The sequence below is a fragment of the Macrotis lagotis genome, chromosome X (assembly GCF_037893015.1).
Source record: "Macrotis lagotis isolate mMagLag1 chromosome X, bilby.v1.9.chrom.fasta, whole genome shotgun sequence".
Taxonomy (NCBI): domain Eukaryota; kingdom Metazoa; phylum Chordata; class Mammalia; order Peramelemorphia; family Peramelidae; genus Macrotis; species Macrotis lagotis.
This window is the reverse complement of record NC_133666.1, coordinates 693,868,374-693,882,335: the sequence shown is the minus strand read 5'-3', so window position 1 is coordinate 693,882,335 and position 13,962 is coordinate 693,868,374. Positions and strand designations below refer to the sequence as shown.

Sequence of the window (13,962 nt, the reverse complement as noted above, 5' to 3'; positions counted from 1 at the left end):
AAACTAATAGATGAGGGAATGTAAGCTTTTCACATGTTCCCTTCTCAAGCTCCCGTGAACCACTAACAGGCCTATTTTAAGGAGCTTTCTCATCACGTGATTGGAACCCAGGAGGGGCAGTTGGCAGCCAGCCTGGCTCAGTGGCCCAAGTTGGCCAGCCTCATTCAGCTGCATCCAGGGAATGACTCCAGGAGACAGATCAGAGAGTTTGGCACTCTGAGGACAGAATGCCTTCTGGGGAGGGTCTCCCCACTCAAGTCTTTCATCCACTCAACTGTCAAAGTGAACTGCTGAAAGCTCAAACTTGATTCCTACCCCATCACTCTCCCATTCAGTAAATTCCAGTGGCTTCCTAGGACCTCCAGGATCAAGATGAGACCCTGCCTTTGGCTCTGTAAGCTCTTTATAAACTGTCTCCCTTCTCACACCTTAGGAACCACATGGTCCTTTCCCTCCATACACTCTTCATCTAGTGGTGATCTAGTGACCCTGATCTCCTGGATGTGCCCCAAAGAGGAGGACGCTCCCTTCATCCTCACCTCTTCCCGGGCTATTGCAGGAGCCCATCCTCTAATCATTTGCCAAAGTGGAGGACTGACTGGTCGTCCTCTCAGCTTTGGGAACAAAGGTCGGATCCACTATGGACCATTCCAAGTTCTCCCAAACTTGCCCCCTTCCCTGTTTGGTCTTCTTGCTCTTCCCTCGTCCCTGTATACTCTGGCATCCAGGGACATGGAATAAGAATCACAAGGCCATCTGACCTAGACATATCTGTAGAAGGCTGGAGTTCCCTCTAGTGAGGCAGATTGCAGCTTGTTCATGTCCTCTCATGAGTTGGCCTCAAGGGGTCCACCCCTCTGAATTCTGGAGGCCTTCCTTTCTCCTGTCATCAGGTGGTACCTGTGGGGCTCTCTGGCTGTGTCTGCCCACTTTCTCAGCTTATCCTACCATCTCTGTCCTAGAGAGTGCCTCAATGGTTGTATGTTAGCGCTCTCTTACACCATGCATGTCCAGAAATCATCAAACAGTAGTTACACTGAATACAGGGACTGTTATAATACTCTCCTTGAAGACCCATTGGGAAGGGGAACTCATCACCTCCCAAGACAAGCCATTCCATTTTTGTGTAGCCCTTTATCTGCTTGTTAGCTATATTTTTATTGGAGAGTTTTCTCTTGATATCTGTGATATTTCTTTTACTTTGAAGGTTCTTCCCCTTTGTTGGTGAACAGACCCTGATGCTAGGCTGCAAAAGGCTTCTTTGGCCCCCTCCCAATGGCAGGGATTGGCCTGGGATTCAGGGGACTAGGGCAGGACTGACCTCAGCTGGATGTCCAGTCCCTTCAAGCCCACCCTGCCCATTTCTTCCTTTGGAGGCAGTCTGGGCTTGCTGCTTTAGGGGAGCCTGGGGACCAGGGCTTCTAGTGAATAACTTCTTTCTTTAGGGCTTGAGGTTCCCAGAAGGCAGCTCATTAGCCATCTTTCCAGTCCTGTGACTCAGTTCTGTTGTTGGGGAGCTTTTCCTTACACCCCCGAATCTGCCTCTCCTGTGCTTCCCCCCCACCCCAGTTCTACTTCTCCAGAAGGCAGTCCTTTTCAAGTACTTGAGGACAGCTTGCATTGCTCCCACGCAGTCTTTGCTCCTCTGTCTAAGAGTGCGCCGTTAGAATCTTGTACTGCAAATGCTACTGAAGCATTAGGCAGAAATTTGCATTGTCCCAGGGGCAGGCTTCTCTCTACAGCTGGTTTGGGTCCAGCATGGTGTGGATAGTCTAATGGCAGACCTTGTTAAACTTCATTTCCTGAGTAATGGACCAGAGTCCCCAAACAGGAGGACTTGGGATGAGGACAGGACTGGGACCTATGTCCTCTGAAGAATTGTTGAAATAACATGGGGGTCTTTAGCACTATCTGGAGATGGTGGAGGGGGAGGCACAGGATTGGGAAGGCAAATAATAGGAATAGAAGGCCCATCATGCAGAAGTAGCAGTTATTATTCTGCTTAGCTTAGAGGTAGAGTGAAGGGTTGGCAACTTGGGAATTGAAGAGAAGCATATTTCAGTTCAATTTTTAAAAAAGACCTTTCTTCTCCCTCTGTCTCTCTCCCTCTCCCTCTCCTTTTCTCTCTCTTCCTCTCTGTCTTTCTTCTCTTCCCCACCCCTCTTTTCTTCCCCACCCCTCTTCTCTATCTCTCATATTTCCCTAAGCTTTCATTGTCATCTCTGTATAAATAACTCCCACAATCCTAATTTCCCTCCCGAACTTCAGGCCTCCTCCCAGGAACCCCTCCTAACTCATTGTCCTGAAAGCATGCCAAATCCACCATGGCCAAACAGAACTCCTTCTCTTTTCCTTAGGAATCTCACCCACCACTGTATTATTTCCATATTTGCAGTAGCACCAGTTCTTGGCCTTATCCATCACCCTCTACTCTCATCTCTTGCCCAATCACTTGTCAGGTCTCTGCCTTTCTACCTTTCCTCACAACATCTGTCATATCCATCCTTTCCTCGCCCCTCCCACAGTTAGCTTCTGGCTCTCCCCACCTCTCACTTGAGACCCTTGAGGTAACTTCTTCATTGATCTCCGTCTCCAACTTCTCATCTATGATTCATCTCCCTAAGGCACAGATCTGACCACACCACTCCCCTGTTCAAGAAAGGCCATTCACTCAAGCTTACAAGTGCCACCTCCTCTGTTTGGTTCTCCACACCCTTCCCAGTGTGACTCCCACCATTGACACCAGACTTCTTGCCCCCTTCTCTCCTTCCTGCTCTCCTGGTCTGGCCTAAGTCCTATTTGCTTTTCCTCAGACTCAACATGGGATTTGACTTGGGGATCTCATCAGTTCCCTTAGATTCAGTTCTTTTCCTGCAGATGATTCTTGGGTTGATTTTTCTAGCCCTTTCTTCTCTACTTCCTCTGGTCTTCCATCCCTAGCTACCTTGTACATCTCGAATGGCCCATCTTGTAGACATCGAAAACCTACTGTGTCCCAAACTGCACTCAGTCTCTTGTTTGTCTGTGGATTTTTGCAAGTTGTCTCCACCCATTTGAGCATAAGAGCCTCAGGAGTTATTCTTTGTGCCTTTCTTTGTACCCTCAGTACTTAACACTGTACTCCACAAATGCTTGTTGATGTCTCAATATCCCCTCTCCTGACTTCACATCTTTACCTAGGCTGTTCCCTCTGCCTGTGTTACCCTTGCTCCTCACTCACCCTCTGCCTCATGGAAGCTCTAGCCTATTTGGCAATTAGTTCAAGTATCACATCCTACAGGAAACCTCTTCTGATCCTCCCTCATTTCTAAACTCTGCCCTCCCCAAATTACTCTTGTATATTGTATACTCTGGTATATTGTCTCTGTGTGTGGGCATTGTTTATATGCACAGTCTCCCTCTCTTTCTGTACATGAATATGTCTCTCTCTCTCTCTCTCTCTCTCTCTCTCTCTCTCTCTGTCCAAATAAAGCAGTCTAGTTTTGGTGTCCACTTTGTTTCCTTCCAGTGAAGCAGAGGATTCCTGGGGACAGGGACTGTTTCATTTTTGTCTTTGTATGCCTAGAATCTAGCAAAGTGACTGGCTTAATAAGTACAATGATATTTGTTATAATTTCTGAAAATAGAATCAAACCCCTTGTGCGCCAATGAATTCTCTGTTGCAGAGTTGTTCATCTGGATGACTATTTGTTGGGAGTGGCGTAAGGGGATTCATTCTTTGGGTAGGCAAGCAGTTGAACTGAGTGACCTTGTAAGGTCTTTGCACTCCAGGTTCCTATGATTATCTACAAATAATAGGCAGAACCTGCAGCACATTCCTGCTTGGTCCTGACATCCCTGGAGGGTCTAGGGTTCTCTCAGATATTTCCAGTCCTCCCCAGAGGGCTGATATCAGCTCCCCCCTCCCCCTACTTCTCCTCTGGAGACTGTGAACTCTGACTTCCTTTCTTTTCTTTCAGGAAGAGGGGAAATGATAATCATACATGCTTCTTTAAGGATTTTGAGGCATGTCTTGATAAAGCCTTTCCCAGGCCTGGGGTCAGCTGCTAACATGAATTTGCTGCCACCTGCCCCCCCCTTGTGGTAAAATGCTAGGGTCATTTGAATGGCCTCTACAGGCTCTTTCTGAGTATCCCTGCTCCAGGTGTAATTTCTTTAGGGTGTTTCCATTTTAAAAAGAGGCATGAAGAGGAATGTGTTTTGAGGGCATTTGGTCTCCCATCATACCCTGATCCTCCAACCCTTTGCTTAGGGCCAACCCTAACTTCTTTGTTTCCATCCAAGCTGCTCTGTAGATGTTCTTGATGCATCACTTCCCAAGTCCCGCAGACCCTGTTGGTGTTCACAGTTCTTTAGCAGAAAGGAGGGAGTGCTCCCAAATCAGTTACTGGGAATGGCAGGCAACCGGTGGATTCTCTCTGAGTACCTGCATCTTGGAGTAGCACTGTCTTCATTCAGAGCAGTGTTGTTTGTCTTGATACAGATATTCTCTGGCTGTTGTTTTTTTCTTGGCATCCTAATTTCATCTTCATTCTTCCTAAATGCTTTTTTCATTCATTCATTCATTCTTGTAGTGCAAAAATAATTTCATTGTATTCACATGCCACATCCAGCCATTGTTTCCTTGCTAGATGGTAAGCTCCTTGAGAGTGGGTCTGCTCTCACTTTTGTGTATGTTTTCTCATCACCTGATAAAACCTTTGGTATATAGTAGGAAGCCTAATAGATATTGGCTAATTGGTTGATTTAAGAGAACTGCCACATGATTTATATTCTGTATTTTGCTGCTGTTGAATATTTTAATATAAATCAGACTTGACTTTCTGCCAAGTGGCTTCATTTGTATTTGTGGAGATATAAACTCAGTTGAGGGATCCCAGGATCAGAGTCGAAACACGTGAGGAACCTTCTTGCCTCTTTCCCAGTTGCTTTCCATAAATGTTGCTGTTTGCAGCTTCAGCAGGGGTGTCTCAGGGTTCTGTCTTCCCCTGTTCTCCCCCAAACTGAGGACTTGCATCTTCTGTTCTTTGGGGCTGGCGGCTGTACCTGGAGAATGAGGCAGTTGATGAAGGCCACTGGTCTTTCACCAGAATTGTTTGAGGCTACCTGTTGACCTGAGGTTGGACTGGCTAAAGAATTAGCCATTGCCAGGTCATTTCATCCAGTGGTCTGGGGAAGAATGAGGAATGTATCACAGGTTTGATGAGAAGGGAGGCAGGGTTCAGAAGCTGCCTGGGCAACAGCAGGGGGAATTTGTGATTCTGAGGATCCGCTGTCTTGGACATGTGGTTGCCTGTGTCTTTCAGCTCGGACCTTCTGTGTCCTGTCATCTGTCAGGCTCCAACTTTCTGGTTTTTCCTCATATCAGCTACAGGTGACCCTTCTTGAAAACAAATGCCATTCATAGAGTTCACAACATGGCTTTGTGTGAAATGATTTCTGGGGCCATCCTCTGCCATGTCCATTGCTCTTCCATTTGGAGATGGGTGAAAGTGGAAAGAAGCTGTTGGGAGTAAGGATAAATATTACAAACCATTCTTTTTTTTCCCCCCTAGACTGTGTCCCTCCTATCTCACCCGAACTGGAAAAGTTGCAACCACTTGGGGGCCTGATTCCAACACTAATTGGCAAGGAAACTTGACCTGCTCTGTTTTTCTGCCCTGGGTTGACTTACCCCTGCTCCTAGGAGCTCCCCTATTGGGAGCTGACTCGGTACAGACACTCATCTTCTCTAACCCTGCTGGAGCTTGGGACTCCTGGAGTCTATTGAGCCACCAGCCTGGGCCTTCCCACCCCAGGGACTGCTGCTGGGCTAGAGAGCATGCTCAGTAGGCCTGGGGCTTACAGTCCCCAGACTGTCCCTGGTCATGACTGCCGAGTCCTTTCTTCTTGAGTTTTTGATTGTTTGGAGGAATTTTTCTGCCTAGCACATCTCTTAGAGTTTACAATGGAAATCAATCAAGAAACAGGATCCTTCCAACAGAAATTTGCTTTTGAAGCAACTTTACTAGAATACATAGAGTGTAGAGTGGGGGGTATCAGTGGTGTCACATCGGAGCTACAAAACTTTGAGCGTGATGGTAAATGGGACCAGAGCAAAGCTTCTGAGGGGCTTGGCCCCCACAGTGCTCTGCAGATGGACCTTCCTTTTCTAGAATGGCTATAAATAGTGTCTTTGTGGAGAGCCTTGAGAAGGAGTATGGATTTGCTTTTAAGACACATTAATAATGTACTTTCTGAAAACAGGCTGCCTCTAGAGGCATTGGGCAGCTAGAATCAGGTTTGGGGGCTGGGCTTTCAGAAAAGTGGTCTGACCAGTAATTTGCCAGAGCCCCCCTTTCCATCTGCAACTACCCCTGTGGTTCTGTCATCCTTGGCTCCCTTGGTGTCTTCTTCCCTAATGTCTTCTTCAAAAATGATAGTTCAATAGAACACTTGATGAGCCTTTGAAACCCCATAGAAATGGGGGCTGCTTAATCAAAAAGAGGAGATTCCTTTAGTGAAGCCATGGATGATTCTGGGAGGACACTCTTCGGCACTCTAAGCACCGTAGATACTGCTCTAAGGTGACATTTTGATCCCTCACATGCCCAGCAGTAGAGCTATGGGAACCTAGGGCTGGGGGAACCTAGGACTGTAGCAGTCTAAGGCTGACTACCAGCCCTTCTGGGGCTCCTCAGTAAGGGGACCAGATCAAGGCTTTGTGCCATTCCGCTGCCCAGTAGGAGTGGGCAGTCATTGGTAGTACCATTCATTGGACTCAATAGATCCATGAAGGCCAGAAGTTAGCAGAAACCTGGACTCTTTTCCAATACTTCATTCTGTGTTGCCTTCAGGTCCTTTGATTGAAAGATACTTCTTTATATTTTATCTCTGGGGCTCAGGCTTGGGTGACAGAAGCAGCCTGGTGTGTCTCCAATGTTAAACAATTGGTGCCCACCTGGGAATGTCTCTGACTGTGTGGGGTATATGTTTGTGAGTGTGTGTGTGTGTGTGTGTGTGTGTGTGTGTGTGTGTGTGTAGTTTGCCCCCCCCCTCCCCAACCATCCTTGGACCAACAATCACCGACTTTGATTTTGTCTGACAGATGGCAGTAGCTTGTTTGACTCTATGGCAAGTGGGATGCGCCTCATTGTTAGTTGTATCTCCTCCTTCCTCATCCTGTCCTTGCTGCTCTTCATGGTCCATCGGCTGCGACAGAGACGCCGAGAGCGCATTGAGTCACTGATTGGTGCAAACCGTAAGTAACTAGTGGCTGTCGTGGTGGCTGGGGGGACAAATGGTCAAGAGCTTTCCAATCTCAACTCTATTCTTGACTCTGCAAACACTGGTGAAATGGTTTTCCTGTGAGGGCCTGGGAAAATAAGAAATGATCTGGTCTTCACCCTCACGGAGCTTCCATTTCACCAGGAGGAAACAATGGACACACAGAGAAATGCATACAAAAGCCATGCAGAGTTCTTATGTGGGAGAGCATCCACTACCCAGGGCCCAGGGAAGGCCTTCAGGGAAGGATCTAGAGCTGGTGAGGAGGAGGGGAAGCATGGCAGACAGTCTGGTCAAGGACAAGGCATCATCTGGCAGACTGGGGGCTGGGGCATAGATGGTGGGAAGAGAAAGGAGAAAGTCGTATTCAGGAGAGATCAGAGTCAGATTGGGATGGGTGGAAATCAGGAGGTCAGGCAACAAGCGTTCATTAAATGCTTCCTTTGTGTTGGTGCTGGGCAATATGAAAAGAAAGCGCCCGTGCATTCCTAGAGCTTCCAGTGTCATGGAAGCCAAAAGGCAGCATGGAGAAGATACCCACCTGGCTTTGATGACTTTGGTTGGAGAGCCATCAGGGGAACCGGGGAGGAGTGAAGGGGAATGCCAAGGGAAGGAGGGGCATCTTCCAGAAGCAGTGCCAGGGGCCTGGGCAGACCTAAGAGGAGAGTGTGGAAAGCAGGACAGGAGACTTGAGAGCCTGAATGAGGGAAGCTCCTCAGAAGAGTGAGAAAAGGGGGAGACCAGTGTGAGAGAGATGGGGCAGCATGAACAAGACTGGGAAACTGGTTGGACATAGGGGCTGGGTGAGAGTGATGAATTAGGGACGACTCTCCATTCAGTTGGGGATGACAGGGCTCCAAAGGACGGTTGACACCCAGGCAGAAGGAGGGAAGTTATGGGTGTACAGAAAGAAACAGAGAGGAGAAAAAGAGAAAGAGAGACACAGGAGAGAGGAGAAAAAGAGAGGAGAGAGAGACAGAGAAGAGACAGACAGAGAAAAAAAGAGGGGAGAGAGACAGAGACAGAGAGAGAGACAGACAGAGAGACAGAGAGAGACAGAGACAGAAAGGAGAAAGTGGAGAAAAAGAGAGGGGAGAAAGACAGAGACAGCAAGTGCTGCTAGATGTAAGTAGACAAGTTGTCTGGGTCAGAGAGACAAGACTTTATGTGTGTTGCTAACATGCAATGAAAGCTCAAACAGTGGTGGGAACATTTATGGAGACATTGAGGTTCCAGTGAGACGCAGAAACCCCAAAGAGCTCAGGGAACTGATGAAAAGTGAAGTTGGCAGAGCCATGGTACCCCGCAGTGAGACCCCTGAAAGCAGTACCAAGACATTACACAGATGTGGCAAATTGAGACAGAAAAGGTTTGGCCCCAGAGAACAGAAGAGCAAATACTTCTTTGCTTCTTTTTGAGGTGGGGGGGGCTTGTTGGTCAGTTTTCCTGAATTTTTTCACTTCCTTTTTTTTTCTTTTGTTGTTTATTATAAAGAATGACTGGGCAGATGTGGAGGGGAGGAATATGATGGGAAAATGTAGGTGATTTATAAACTGAAGATAGTACAATTTAATTACGACATGATAGAGCTGAGGTTCCATAATGCACAAGGGAAAGGAACTTGGGACAGGCCAAAGGAAAGGCTGGGCTGAGCTGCAAGAGGAGAAATGAGGGAGGCAACTGCAATGGAATGGATTTTCATGGAGGCAGCCATCTGAGACTGACTCTAATTTCAGATCATAGGGAAAATTTGTTAACCATAGAACAGTAAATGGTTGCACACTTTCTAATACGAGGGGAACCACACCCCACTCTTCAGACAGGCTGTTTATTTGATTATCATTTCCTGAACTCGACAGGGCAGATGCTAAATCCTTTAGTTTCTAATACAGGTCAGCCCAGGTGACCAGGAGAACTGTGTGGAGGGGCCATCTGGAGGCATTGTAAGGGAGGCCTGGCATCGGCCCTTGGTGATCAAGGCCTCCCTCAGCTAGCACAGCTAGGTCACAGACTTGAGCTTGAATGTTGATTTGTTGATGATAGGAGGCAGAGGATGGGATACGGCAGGCCGAGGTGGGGGGCGGGGCTGACCCAGAAGGTTGAGGGGCAATAGACCTGGCTTTGGAATGATATGTTTGAAGAGTAGAGGGAGTTGCTAAGGGGAGCAGGCCTTTCAGACCCAGGACACACACACACCAGAAGGGTGCAGAGACGGCTCTTGAACAAGATGGTCTTTGGTTACAAGGGAAGCAAAGGATGGACCTGGGCCAATTAGTCCAGGACCCCAAAGAGCACTAGGGTGACCAGCATTGGGGCAATTCTGTTACTTTAGCACCAAGGCTGGGGCTATTGGCCTAACTTGGGAAAGCCCATTACTCCTGTTCCCTGTTAATGACATCCCCCATTAATGACAGGTGGATCAGGGCACACTGGAAAGACTATTGCCTCTGGAGTCTGAAGGTCTGGATTTAAATCCTTCAAAAAAAGCAGCCTAAGTTGTTTGGTCTGGGTGACCTTGGGGGACTCCCTTCACCTCCAGAGATTTCAGCTTCATCTCATTTTTTGAAAAATCCAGTTTCATTTTCAACTCTGAATTCTTTCCCTCCATGGCAAAAACAAGAAAAGCAAAACCTCTTATAAACATAAATATAGCCATGCATATATTAAAAAACAAATTCCTGCATTAGCTAAAACCATTGCTCTTCCTCTGTCCTCTAAACCCCTGAACCCATCATGTGGGTCTTTGGAGGGTGATGTTGTGTTTTATGGTGAGACCCCTGGATTTGTGGTCTGAGGTCCTAAGTCTTTCCAAGTCCTTTATTTTGACCATATTATTGTCGGATACATTGTTCTCCTGGCTTTGCTCCCTTTCTTGTGCGTCAGCTCGTACAGGTCTTCTTGTGTGTCTCTGAATCCATCCTCTTCATCATTTCTAAGAGTCCAGTGGTGTTCCATCTCATTCATGGGATGGCCACTCCCCAGTTCTGTGCATCCTGCCCTCAGTTTCCAGTTCTTCACCATCACAAAATGAGCTGCTCTAATTGGTTTTTACTATATGACTCCTTTTCTTCTTGGATCTCTTTGGACCATAGGTAGTAGCAATTCGTGGGGCCAAAGGATGCACCCAGTTTCAAAGCTTTGGGGGCACAAGTGCTTTGCAGCCTGGATGCTCTGGTTCTCAGCCTTTCCAGAGAGTGTTAATGTACCTGTGTTCCCACAGGACTCCAACTGGTGTCATTTTTCCATTTTTATCCACCTTGCCAATTTGGTGGGGGTGAGATAAAAGCTCAGAATTGTTTAAAAGGTATGGCTCTAATTGATCCTTTAAAACAGTTCTTCATACGGCTACTGATAGCGAGGATGTCTTCCTCTGAATACCGCCTGTGATCATTTATTAATTGGGAATCATTCTTATTCTCAGAAATTATGGGTCTTAGAAATGAGACCTGAGGCAGAGAATCTTGCAGCAAAGATTCTTTTTCTGTTTTCTGAGGTCTTTTCCTGCTTTAGATCCATGGTCCTGTGAGAGGCCCCAGATGAGGAGATATTCAGACAAGCCAAAAACATGTGTGTGTATGTGTGTTTGCTTCCATGTGTGTTTGTTGTAGATGTAAATGTGTGTGTGTGTGTGTGTGTGTGTGTGTAGGGGAAGGCGCACAAGTTAAGATTGTTCTTGTGAAATATCAACCATGACTGTGTGCTAGAGAGTTGAGTTCCATTCATTTCCATTCCCCAAGCTCAGATTAAGCTTAGAAGATGGCTGAGCCTGTGATTGCTCTGGGAAGCCAAAACTGAAGCAGAGCCACCTGTCCTCAGGGAGCTTACAGGCCAACATGCAGGTTTTGGGAGGCTGTCCGGGTCAGATGATAGCAGTCTTTGGGATGGGGTGGGCAGTGAAGAACAGAGGTGGGATGCTTCCTGATTTTTTCCCTGTTTTGCCAACAGTGCATCATTTCAACCTTGGAAGGAGGATCCCAGGCTTTGATTATGGCCCCGATGGCTTTGGGACAGGCCTCACCCCGCTGCATCTCTCTGACGATGGAGAAGGTGGAGCCTTCCATTTCCACGACCCTCCTCCTCCATACACGGCCTACAAGTACCCAGACATCCAGCATCCCGACGACCCGCCGCCGCCCTACGAAGCTTCCATCAACCCTGATGGTGCTCTCTGTGCTAGCCCAGGTGCTGCCTCTGCTGGACTGGCTCCTCCCCTCCCCCCGGCAGGTTCCCTCTCCCAGGTCTTCCTGCTGCTATAGTTTGTGGTTTTTAAGGGATAGAGAATTTAAGGGCATGAATGCTTTGATGACTGAGCTGTGAGGCCTGGGCCTAGGAGTAGAGGGACAGGTCTCGCAACTCAGTCATCATCTGCCCCTCTACTCCTAGGCCCAGGCCTCGCAACTCAGTCATCAAAGCATTCATGCAAAATAGAGCAGCAGGAAGACCTGGGAGACCTTTGTTTTTTTTTTTATGAGTTTTTTTTATGAATTTTCAAAAATATTTTTAATATTTTGTTTACTTATTTTTCTAACTACATGCAATGGTAGTTTCCACCATTTTTCTTTTTTTTTTAAAATACATTTTAATTTTTTGATTGATATTTTATTTTGTTCTTCCAATTATATCATAATAATGATAGATTTTTTTTGAGTGGATCACATTCTTTATGATAAGTCCATCACAAAAGTTACTTCCATATTTTTCCAACGTTGCCATTGCTGATTGCAACTCCCTCCTTTCTTATTTCTCCACTACCATGTACTATATTTTCTCTCTCCTTTCACTCTGACTCTGCTGTAGGGTCGCTGAGTGGTGCAGCAGACAGATCCCTGGTCCTGGGGCCAAGAGGCCCTGAGCCCCCATACCACCCCTTAGGCCCAGAATCCACCTGGCCCTACGGTCCCGGGCAGGCCATCCAATCCCAGCCCCTCGCAAGAAGCAAAAAAGAAAATGTGTTATATCTGACCACTGTCCTCCCATGGTCCATCCTCTCCTCCTTTATTCACATCCTCACCCCTTCCCTCTGCTCCCCCCTCTTTCTTACTCCAGCTGTCTATACCCCATTGAGCACATCTGCTGTTTCCTTTCCTAGCCATCTCCCATGAGAGCAAAGGTTCCCTCATTCTGCCTTGCCTCCCCCCTTCCACATCATTGCAATAGCTCATTGTAATAAAAAAAAAATCCCATTATGTGAAATATCTTGGACTATTCCCCCTCTCCTTTTTCTTTCTCCCATACCATTTCCCTTTTTTTTCCAATTGACTCCATTTTTCCACCATATTTTATCTTTGAATTCAGCTTTCTCCTGTGCTTCAACTATAAAAGCTCCCTCTATCTGCTCTATTAACTGAGATGGTTCATATGAATATTATCAGTATCATTTTTCTGTACATGCAGTTCATCCTCATTAAGTCCCTCATATTTCCCCCCTCTCCTCCAATCTCCATGCTTCACCTGAGTCCTGTATCTGAAGATCAAACCTTCTGTTCAGCTCTGGCTATTCCAAAAGGAACCTTTGAAATTCCCCTGGTTCATTGAAAGTCCATCTTTTTCCCTGGAAGAGGACATTCAGCCTTGCTGGGTAGTTCATTCTTGGCTGAATTCTAAGCTCTTTTACTTTCTGGTATATTGTATTCCAAGCCCTACGAGCTTCCACTGTAGTTGCTGCTAAGTCCTGTGTAATCCTGACTGCAGCTCCATGATATTTGAACTGTGTCCTTCTGGCTGCTTGTAATATTTTCTCTTTGACTTGGGAGTTCTGGAACTTGGCTATAACATTCCTGGGGGTTGGTTTTTTGGGATCTCTTTCTCGGGGGGAATCGGTGGATTCTCTCCATTTCTATCTTACCCTCTGCCTCTAGAATATCAGGGCAATTTTCCTGCAGTAATTCTTTGAAAACGATGTCAAGGCTCTTTTCCTGATCATGACTTTCAGGTATTCCAATAATTTTCAAATTATCTTTCCTAAGTCTGTTTTCCATATCAGTTGTTTTTTTCAATAAGATATTTCACATTTTCTTCTAATTTTTTCATTTTTTTGGTTTTGAAGCATTGATTCCTGATTTCTGGCAAATTCATCAATCTCCCTGAATTCTATTCTTAGTCTGAAGGATTTGTTCTCCTCAGAGAGTTTTCTTATCTCTTTTTCCATCTGGCCAATTTTGCTTTTTAAAGCATTCTTCTCCTCAATAACTTTTTGAACTGTTTTATCCATTTGACCTAAGCTGTTTTTTAGAATGCTATTTTCTTCAGCATTTTTTTTTTTTGGATTTTCTTGACTAAGCTGCTGACTTCATTTTCATATTTTTCCTGCATCTGTCTCCTTTTTTTTCCCAGTTTTTCTTCCAACTCCCTCATTTGATTTTTAAAGTCTTTTTTTTGAGCTCTATCATAGCCTGAGCCCAATTTCTGTTTTTCTTGGAATCTTTAGATGCAGGAGCTTGTGCTTCCTTATCTTCAGACTGAGTATTTTGATCCTTCTTGGGCTCATTTGCAAAATATTTCTCAATAGTCTTCCTCTTGTTTCTTTGCTTGTTCATTTTCCCAGCCTAAGCCTGTTTTTTGGGGTGCTTCCTGAACTTTTGGGACACTCCCACAAGGGTCTCAGTGTGTGAGGCTCTGTCCTCCCTCCTGGTCTGTGAATGACCATATGTGCCCCCCTCTGCCATGGGGATGAGGTGGGGGGCCCCTGCTGTTCTA

The 13,962-nt window shown here is 46.3% G+C and overlaps 1 protein-coding gene across 7 annotated transcripts in view; it reads left to right on the top strand.

Annotated features, from left to right (window-relative positions):
- The window catches only part of DGCR2 (DiGeorge syndrome critical region gene 2), a 94,697-nt gene that overhangs the window by 77,167 nt on the left and 3,568 nt on the right, over positions 1–13,962 (top strand). For all 7 annotated transcript variants that reach the window (XM_074206436.1, XM_074206435.1, XM_074206434.1 and 4 more), the window contains 2 exons: positions 7,088–7,240; positions 11,212–11,448. In XM_074206436.1, the coding sequence (XP_074062537.1) occupies positions 7,088–7,240; positions 11,212–11,448 (390 nt within the window). The remainder of the gene's footprint in view (positions 1–7,087; positions 7,241–11,211; positions 11,449–13,962) is intronic.